This window comes from Procambarus clarkii, chromosome 94 (genome assembly GCF_040958095.1).
Source record: "Procambarus clarkii isolate CNS0578487 chromosome 94, FALCON_Pclarkii_2.0, whole genome shotgun sequence".
NCBI classification, from domain to species: domain Eukaryota; kingdom Metazoa; phylum Arthropoda; class Malacostraca; order Decapoda; family Cambaridae; genus Procambarus; species Procambarus clarkii.
In genome coordinates, this window is record NC_091243.1 from 12273874 (window position 1) to 12284095 (window position 10222).

A 10222-nucleotide genomic window follows, 5' to 3' on the forward strand; every position below is an offset into this window, starting at 1 on the left:
AAAATATCTCTCATCCCAACACAGAAGCTGCTACTGGAGTGAGGAACATTTGGCCAATGTTTTGAGGATTATTTAATCCCAGTGTTACCAGGTGGCTGGAGCCGTGGCTGCCGACGTGGGCGTGAGAGAGGGTGCTGGTGAGTGGGCGACGAGTGGGAGCTTCTGAGAGTTAAGAACCTGCAACCTTCTTGCTGTCATTGAGGTGGAAATAATCTTCACCAGGCAAGGTGTTTTGGTCTGGCAGTTCACCGAAAGCCGCGCTGGTGATCACTATAGGCTGCAATGCTTTGCAACCAGTTGAATCGTGTATGGAAGAGATTGCAAGTTAAAAAACAAGTTACCCAGTCACATTGCAGTTGAACAGAGCATCTCGGCTGAGCTCCGTAGTTCGGGATGCTGCCAGTCGACCTTCCTCGACTATGTGGACTCTTGAGAGTGTAGGTCGTGTGGGTGACTCCTGGACGAGGTACACATGTATCATGCCATGTGAGTGGGTGAGTGACGGGTTTGGCTTGTGTATGATTGACAAGTATGGCTAGTGACTGGATGGGTGCCCACTTGAACAACACAGCTACTGCTTTAGGAACAGACTCAGCGACGTAGACGTGTTCAGTGTTCCTTTCAATACTATTCATCCTCTCACATTTTTGCCTCAAACATGCATGTCACAAGCACATGTTGGAATATATTCCTTGAGACCATTCACACTCACCACAACATGCATTCATCAAATTGTATTCTCTCTCTATCTCTCTCTCTCTCTCTCTCTCTCTCTCTCTCTCTCTCTCTCTCTCTCTCTCTCTCTCTCTCTCTCTCTCTCTCTCTCTCTCTCTCTCTCTCTCTCTCTCTCAGCATCCCTCCAGGGGTCTACACAGCAGCATTTTCCACCTCAGCGAGTCTCCACAGTGTCGAATGTGCTCCATAAGGCATATGAGTCTGCGTGAGTGATGTAGTGCCCTGTTAGGGCCGTGTACCAGGTAGCAGGCTCACTCCCTCACCAGCCAGAGCCGTGTATCAGGTACAAGCCTGACTCTCGCACCTGTCCACCCGCACTCCCTAAACTCCTACACGAAAACGTAATTACTAGAGAGCCTCGTGTGCCTCGTTAATATGATTCACAGAGGGGCATTTATTACTTCAAAAATATCTACGTAAATGGGCCCCACGTCAGTGCTGGGAGCATCGCGGGGCGCACCCAAGCTTAACAATTGGATTATCTTGACAGCGGGGCGGAGGTGCGCTGCTCTTACAAACTCCCAATGTCATTCAGGAGGGTTACATGACTGCTGGCCCAGACCTGCCCCTCGCCAGACGTATCCCTGTCGCTGTTTACGTCCGCCATCATAAGTTACGGCACCACGGCTTATTGTGCTTGCCGTCAGGCCGCTGCCACGATGTCGGAAGGTAGGAGACAGGCTGTTGGGTTTGGGTATAGTGAGGGACGTGTCGCAAGAGGGCGGGATAATGTCTCCCGTGTTGTAAGGGGGGCAGGATAATGTCTACCGTGTCGCAAGAGGGCAGGATATCGTCACCTGTGTCACAAGAGGACAGGATAACGTCTCCCGTGTCACATGGGGGCAGGATAACGTCTCCCGTGTCACAAGAGAGCAGGATAATGTCTCCCGTGTCACAAGAGAGCAGGATAACGTCTCCCGTGTCACAAGAGAGCAGGATAATGTCTCCCGTGTCACAAGAGAGCAGGATAACGTCTCCCGTGTCACATGGGGGTAGGATAACGTCTCCCGTGTCACATGGGGGTAGGATAACGTCTCCCGTGTCACATGGGGGTAGGATAACGTCTCCCGTGTCACAAGAGAGCAGTATAACGTCTCCCGTGTCACAAGAGAGCAGGATAATGTCTCCCGTGTCACAAGAGAGTAGGATAACGTCTCCCGTGTCACATGGGGGCAGGATAACGTCTCCCGTGTCACAAGAGAGCAGGATAACGTCTCCCGTGTCACATGGGGGCAGGATAACGTCTCCCGTGTCACAAGAGAGCAGGATAACGTCTCCTGTGTCACAAGGAGGCAGAATATCGTCTCCTGTGTCACAAGAGAGCAGGATAACGTCTCCCGTGTCGTCTGGGAGGAGTGCACACGAGCCCTGCTAAACTGGTTAAAGAAACTCTGTGTTGCCTTGTGCTATCTGCGTCCTAAAGATATTTAAAGTGGGGGAGGAATTAGCATATCAGCAATTGCATCTGCGAGAGGAGCATGGTGGTGTGGAACACTAGGGGCGGGGCGGGCCAGGGGCAGGTAGTGCTGCCAGCAAGAATGTTCAGGGCATTGTGGCAGGAGCCCCGTGAGGCGACAGGCAAAGAACGCTGACGAGGGAGCCGCCGCTGTCATCCACGTCGGCGGGGAGCCGCTGGACGCCCCTGTCAAGATACAATAAGCTAACGTTGGACATCTGACCTGATCAATGCTTGCGATGTCAAGCAAATATCTGACTGTGCTTGCCTAATGTGGCTTCGGGAAGTAAGATCAGGTTTTTCCAGTCTTGTTGTATTTTTTTTTTTTTGTGTGTATTGATGTTTAGGATGTTCATTGTTTTTGGGGCCGCAAGATGTGGGCGGAGGTGGCTTCTACGACTTCTTCTTCTCAGAGCATTTCACTCGTGCAGGGAGCGAGTGGTTCCTGACATTCCTTGACTCTTTTGTCTTTACAGCTTAAATATTTTCTCACAAGTGTCATCAAGCATCAACAAACATCATGGATCAGCAGGAATCAATAAGCATCAACAGGAATTATCACGTGGATGAAGCAACCCGTCCTCGACTCAAGTCCATTCCATCCAGCGGTCAACCCCACAGACGCATTCATAAATTTTAACATGCTGTTTATTCAAAACAGAAATTTTCTCAAGTATAAATTAATATTATAATATATAAGCATATTGTGTATATATAGGCATAGGATAGGTTAGGTTAGGTGTTTAGGTTCTGTTGGCGATTATTTGTATTTGTAGTGCGTGGGTGAAGCATTTATAGCGTTGTGGTTCGAACAAAATTCATCAGTGAAGCACTTGTTCCGGAAGTGTTCGAATGAAATCAGTTGCGAGTCGTATGTAAACTGTTTTCATTAATAAACAGCGGGTTTGGCGGGTGCATGGAATCACTTTTGGGTCACTTTGTCTGGATGATGGGGCTAACAGGAATTACCACGTGGGTGAAGCATTTACAGCGTTGTGGTTCGAACAAAAGTTGTCAGCGAAGCACTTGTTCCGGAAGTGTTCGGACGTCATCAGTTGTGAGTCGTGTGTAAACGTTTTTCATTCATAAACAGCGGGTTTGGCGGGTGGATTAACGAGCATTTGGCCTGTGTTGTTTAGGACGGGCGGCTGATGACACTCGAACATTTCTCAAACAGAACTTCGCCGACGATTTTTTTCGAATCCCAACACGTACTTCAAATACAAAATAATTGTCAACAGAACCTAAACACCTAAGCTAACCTACGTTTAAATATACACAAAATGTTAATTTGCCCGAAACGCTGTGCGTACTAGTGGCTTTAGGCATAGTGTATACTTTACCTAGAAATGCAACATTTTGCTTGTAACTCATTGTGTATGTAAGTACTTTCCCTAAATAAAATTGAATTTATATTTGAGAATTTCATGTTCTGAATAAACAACGTGTTAACATTGATGAATTGATGATTGTGTCTTTAGGGTCCACCACTCATGGAATGACCCGCCTGAGGACTGGTTGGTGGACAGCCGCGCGACGATGATGACGTCAAGGCCTCTCAGGAGGTAGACTTCAGTAGTTAAGTTCTGCTTTGAGTGAAAGGTTGGACCTCTGGCCGACGGCGACCTCTCACGTCTACAGGGAGGAAAAGCTGATTTGCGGGCGAACCGGAGAGGTAAGTCCTGTCCAACTGTTCATATATTTACAGTTTTAATAATCTATCTCATTATCAGTGTATCGGGGATAGCAACGCTGAGAGCTGTCAATGGCTGCTGGCTGAGGCTACAGTCAGCCGTGTCAAGGGATTACTGAGGTATGGATGACTTCCATCCTCTTTTTATTTACTATCCTGTCGACTTCAAAGACTGGATCTAGCGTCCACTATCTCTCTGTCTATCCCTTCTGTTTCCTCGCAACTCCCAGAGGTAATGTTTCCTTACAAATGATTTAATTTATTATTTACATCCATGACTCGTTTTCTGTATTAATGTAAACAGTAATCTTTTTCTATTAATTTCCCGGGTAACTTGTGTCTATTAAATGACCTTCCGCCTATTCTTTATTTCACTCTTGAGATCTAGCTCTCTGTCTGTCCTCACCATCCCCAGACATAGACCAGTCACCCTGCAAAGTTTGGTGAATGTAGCCTCAAACGTCTCTCCTCCAACCTCGAACAAACATTCATTCTCGTGGAAAATTCCTAAGTCAGACTCTTTAAGAATATTTAAAGGGAACACCATCTTATGCAATGTTGGAAGTCTCTGGGGGTGTAAGTGGGTGTCACATCTCTCAGGGCGTCGTACCTTGTGGATACAAACATTTTGTTTTAGTGGTCTCGGAGAGTATTAGGTCTGTAATTACATATTCTTTCCTTTTCTCGGCGAAAAGGAACTCGCGGGAATGTGAGATGTTATGGTAGAGGTCAGGAGACGGACTTCTCCAGCACCCAGGGTGGGACTGTCTTCTACATTGATCTCTTCTGTTCTTTGTCCGAGGCTAACCCCACACCTGCGTCCACTAGCCGGTCCCCGCGGGGAAGGTGGGATAGAGGACAGGTATAGTGTAGTAGTAGGCATCCATCAGTCTCAGGAGACTATGGAGTTGCGCTCTGGTTGTCGGTCTGGAGTGGCCTCACCAGGGCGCAAAGCCAGGGTAGGTTGATTCTAGTATAGTGTACAAGTAGGTATAGTGTACAAGTAGGTATAGTGTACAAGAACACTAAGAGTACGTACGTCATGATATTTATTACAAACTCATGTGTTAGAACCTTCACACTCTCATAGCACACAACAAGTCATAAATACAGTTTTAATCAAAACAAGTGTTGAGTAGAGCGTCGTCGTAGACCCGGGACGCTGTAGGGACCCTTGTACACCTCCCCCTCGAGCTGGGGGTCCAGCTGCTGCTAATCAACATTACCCTTCATGCCCCTTAATCATTTCGTACGCCCTCGCGGGCCAGGCGTTCCCTCTCGGCCTCGGCGAAGGCGATCTGGTCGAGGACGAACTGGGGGATGGGGTGGGGGAAGGCCGGGGCCACGGGCAGCAGGTCGGACTGGGGCTGGTAGCCGTTCTCGTCAGCCTTGAAGGTGACCTCGGCGATGGAGCCATCTTCCAGCGGGTAACTGCGAGGCGGTCAACGATCATTAAGACAGCAATCAAATTAAGACCTGAATAAATTTAGCAAACATTTGATGACCCCAAAGTCAGTAATTATCACACGGAGGCGCCGTGTCCGGGGGAACTACCGTATTTTCCGGATGATAGGACAGTTGGTCCACGATCAACTGAATATATATATATTGTATTTACATCAACATCTTCTCATGTTTTTCCCTTACGAAACCACTTGATCAGTTACAATAAATATTTGACGAATCATACGCCGGAATACTTGGCATATGAGGAAAGTGGCGCCAAGCAACAAGAAGCGCGGGAAATACTGAAGAAGAAGAAGCGCGGGAAGCGAGAGAAGCGCGGGAAATACTGACCTGTAGACCCCTACCATGTTGGCGCCGCCCTCCGCCCCCTGCGACCCGGAGAACTGGAACTTGATGCCATTCTCGGCCTCGAAGTCTGAGCTGTGAGTACCGTCGGCGTCAGGGCTGTGTTGGAGGTTGCGCAGGATCCCCACCACAGGTTGCTCCTGCGTGGAGACCCTGAGTTGGGGCGTGGCCGATGGGGCTGACTCCTGAGCCGCCGCCAGACCCACCATCACCGCCCCCATCATCATCAGCGCCGTCTGTTATATGAGGAAAGTAGAGAACGTTATTATCGTATCTATATAAACAAATCATTCTCAGCTTCCCCCCACGAGGAAAAAAATATATATGATATGTATGATTATGAGAACCAACCTCTGGCTATGTGGGGGAATAATATAATATTCTTTTCGCCAAAGCGAGGAGCTTTGGCGAAGAGAATATTCGGCACCTGGGGAGGCCTTGTTAGGTTCCCACGTTTACACAACAGTTCTCCTACCACCCTCTTGTGTTAACGCACCATGAATTAACAGCAGACGAAGTAGAGATCTTACTAGTCACGAGATGACCTAAAGTTATTACACCAGGCACTGTATCTCCATGGATCTTGAGCACAAGCTTCAAAGGCCCATAATATACCTCTAATTCTTGACTTCTTCCCACCTGGGCGATGGTAAATATGGTACCAATACACACGAAAGAGGATAAGGAGGAGGCACTTAACTAAAGATCAGAATCACTGACACGTATCCTCTGCAAACTACTCGAAAGAATAATGATACTCTTAGTTAAACATCTGGAGAGGATTAGATATGTATATAAGCATCAACTTGGCTTTAGGAAAGGGAACTCGTGCCTCACAAGCCTAGGCCAGGCAAGGATGGGCAGACTGTATATTTCTGGACACAGTCCTGCACACACAAGACTGCTCGACAAACTTGAAAGGCAGACATGGGTAAATGAAAGGAAACAAGGAAATGGTAGAGGTTAGCAAGACAGTTCGTCTGAGAACTGAGAGGGATGGAGATACGAAGCAAGACTAAGAAGACTGACTTGCTTCATATGGAGATATGAAGCAAGACTGACCAAGCCAGCTATAACGTTGCTAGAAAAGATGAGAGAAATGGAGACATAACATACTTGGAAGGATTGACAGTGAAGAAATGTTCATGACATGTTCACAATGAACACCAATAGAACAAGCGGGCAAGGATGTATGCTCGAGTCACAGTGACGTTATAAAGCTTTAGTTTATTGGTATTTTTCACTCGTCTAAAGCTAAACAAATGGACGAGTTATCCAAGCGAAGGATTCAGTTTCAAAAGTAACTAGGATAGAAAAGTAAGTTAAGAGTCATCACATTAGATACAATCGGCGGTTGGAAAGGCGAAATTGCACAGCTGAGGCTTCATCTTGCAGGAACAAATAGGAGAGTTCAAATCGGTGAACACACGCATGCACACCCACCCCACGCACACCTTCACATACATACACACCCACCCCACGCACACCTTCACATATATACACACCCACCCCACGCACACCTTCACATATATACAACGCTCTCGTATACACACACACACACACGGGCTCACCATAGCCCGTGCTACACGGACACTTGGTTCCGAGTAGCTAAATCTGAAACAACAACATACACACACACACACAGTCCACATACACACACACACATCCTACATGTACACACACACACAGCCCACATATACAAATACACCCACACACATACTCACACCCCCACATTCCTCGCCTCGTAGCCTGGTGGATAGCGCGCAGGACTCGTAATTCTGTGGCGCGGGTTCGATTCCCGCACGAGGCAGAAACAAATGGGCAAAGTTTCTTTCACCCTAAGTGCCCCTGTTACCTAGCAGTAAATAGGTACCTGGGAGTTAGTCAGCTGTCACGGGCTGCTTCCTGGGGTGTGTGTGTGTGGTGTGGGAAAAAAAAAAAAAAAAAAAAGTAGTTAGTAAACAGTTGATTGACAGTTGAGAGGCGGGCCGAAAGAGCAAAGCTCAACCCCCGCAAACACACAACTAGTAAACACACAACTAGTAAACACATATACACACACACAGCCCACACATACTCGGACTACACACACGACCAAATGTCAATGAACGGTGTTGGTTATCACTTAAATTAACAAATATAACGTGAGCGGCTTCCTTGCAACAATATATATTAAAAAAAAATATAAATTAAAACATCATACTTTCATAATTTTGAATATAAATATTGAAACGAAATATTCCTATAACAGTTGGATATTAATGAGATCAAGGGAAGGAAAACACTTCATTACAGCACACCAAGACTATTCTAATTGTTGTTTAATATTTCATGATTTACACCAGTGAGAAATATATTATTCAGAGCGGAGAATGACAGATGAGGACAGATACCAGAGGCCAAAACCAATAGGTTGCGAGGTCATTTCTAACTCACCACCTTCATGTTGATATGGGTTGACTGTCTGTGTGAAACTGTCCTTCTCTTTCCCCACAATCTTGTATATATATACACAGTCTCGACCGTGGGACACCTTTCTAACTCATCGTATCTCATCTACGCCCTCCTGTCTGCCATCCACTATGGACGGCAGCCCCACGCCCCGTTGAAATATTGCTTCGTCGTTCCTTTATTCGTCTCCGTAATAATCATATTTGTGGAGAAATTGACAAAAGATATAAAAACAGAGGAACGGAGTCTTAAGTGGTATTGATCAGCTTTCACTCGTGTCTGTCATTCGTGGGGCGTCTGTCACTCATGGGGTGTCTGTCACTCATGGAGGCGAACTACCCCTTGCCTCTCTATAGCTAATATGAGAATTGATTTCCGTATCTGAATACAGAATTTGAGGGGATAAATCTCGCTTGTCTAGAAGCCATTGCTTCTATACGCATACGATCTATACGCATCGTCGATATACGCGAACACGCAATTTGATTGTCTGACTTGGAATGCGATTAACGGATTTAATTGTTTTACATTAATTGTCTTATGAATATATATATCTGATGCCCGGATGTACCTGTCTGAACCACGGATGTACCTGTCTGAACCACGTATGAACCTGTCTGACCCCGTATGAACCTGTCTGAACCACGTATGAACCTGTCTGAACCACGTATGAACCTGTCTGAACCACGTATGAACCTGTCTGATGTATCTGAAGGACTATTTTACCTTCCTGAGAAAAGTTTACTGCTTCTCTGACAGAGGGATTTGCTTGGAGGCTTGACGAAATGTTTCCCATGACCTCAAATGTGAACATTATGTTTTCCGACAAGAAAGATGGGCGTCTTGTACGTATTTGCACGAAATGTTCGTAATTTGTATATTTTCTTCTTTTAGTCTTGTTTGTACATAATAACATAAGAAATAATGCAACTGCAGAAGGCCTAGGAGCTCATACGAATTCGCTATTATTTGCATTCACCAATATTTATTCAAGCGTCTAACCTACGCTTAAAACAATCAAGCTATCCCACGTCTATTATGTTACCCGGTAATCTGTTCCACAAATAAACAACCCTGTAACCAAACCAGTATTTACCCAGGGTTTTCCTGAATCTAAACATGTCTAATTTATATATATTACTTCGTGTTCGTTTATGTATTGATATATTGAATATCTTATTAATATTCCCTTTGTTGTGGCCTTCTGAACTTCAGTCTAATCACCCCTAACTCTTCGGCTTTCTTGAGAATGTAAATTAAAGCTTTTTTCAATCTCTTTTCATGTGGAAAGTTTCTAATTTGTGGGATTATTTTTGCCATTTTACAAATACCTTCTCATACATATGTATATTGCAATCATGTCACCCCTTACTTTCGCCTGTTTAAAAACTAAATGAAGCATATTTACTTTCTTCAAAAGCAAGGTTGCTAATCCCTACGATTTAGCTTTGGTAGTGGTAGAATAACGGTTACTTAAGAGTACTATTACCATAAATTTCCTCCTCCATACATAGAGGAGGAAATGCACGGTAATTCCATACATGGAGGGTCCAGTAAAGGTTACATAGACTTCATATAAAGGCATGTTAGGCCCCCGGGAGGCAGCGCACCAAGCCACCTCCATCATGATATCAAGAGTCTTTGAGAAGTCCCTCACCCAAAGCCAGCACAAGTAGGCAAGAGCACGTATGTAAGCTCACAAAGCTCTTCGGGGATCAAGAGCTAAGAGCTCGACCCTGCAGGTATAAACAGTCAATAAATACAAACAATCACACACAAACACACTTGGGTGGAAGAAACAGTTTAGAGACACGGATCTTATTTTTGATACTTTAGCGTAAGAAAACTGTATAAATGGGAGAACTAAACTAAATGTTGTCGAATCCAACTTCACTCATAATAATAACAGTAGATGTTACATTGAAATAGGTTGGGAGTGCTTGCATTAAACACTTGCCTGCAAGGGAAAGCGGGGTCCATGAACTGAAGCTCAATCCTGCAAACACAACTAAGGGAATACAAATAGAAGAGTTGACATATTCCAGCAATCACACATTCGCGCAAAAACACAGGCA

General features: G+C 45.5%; 1 protein-coding gene across 1 annotated transcript; it reads right to left on the reverse strand.

Annotated features, from left to right (window-relative positions):
* Positions 1-4916: 4916 nt before the first annotated feature.
* On the reverse strand, positions 4917-5940 carry LOC123747257 (cuticle protein AMP4). The gene is made up of 2 exons (XM_045729294.2): positions 5682-5940; positions 4917-5315 (listed from the first exon to the last, which is right to left on the reverse strand). The coding sequence occupies exons 1-2, from the start codon at positions 5921-5923 to the stop codon at positions 5123-5125; spliced, it is 435 nt and encodes a 144-aa protein (XP_045585250.2). The 5' UTR covers positions 5924-5940; the 3' UTR covers positions 4917-5122.
* Between the last annotated feature and the right edge of the window lie 4282 nt (positions 5941-10222).

Coding starts and splice junctions, on each gene's coding strand:
- LOC123747257 (XM_045729294.2), bottom strand. CDS start 5,923: ATGATGATGGGGGCGGTGATGGTGGGTCTGGCGGCGGCTCAGGAGTCA. Junction 5,316..5,681: donor AACATGGTAGGGGTCTACAG/GTCAGTATTTCC, acceptor ACCGCCTCGCAG/TTACCCGCTGGAAGATGGCT.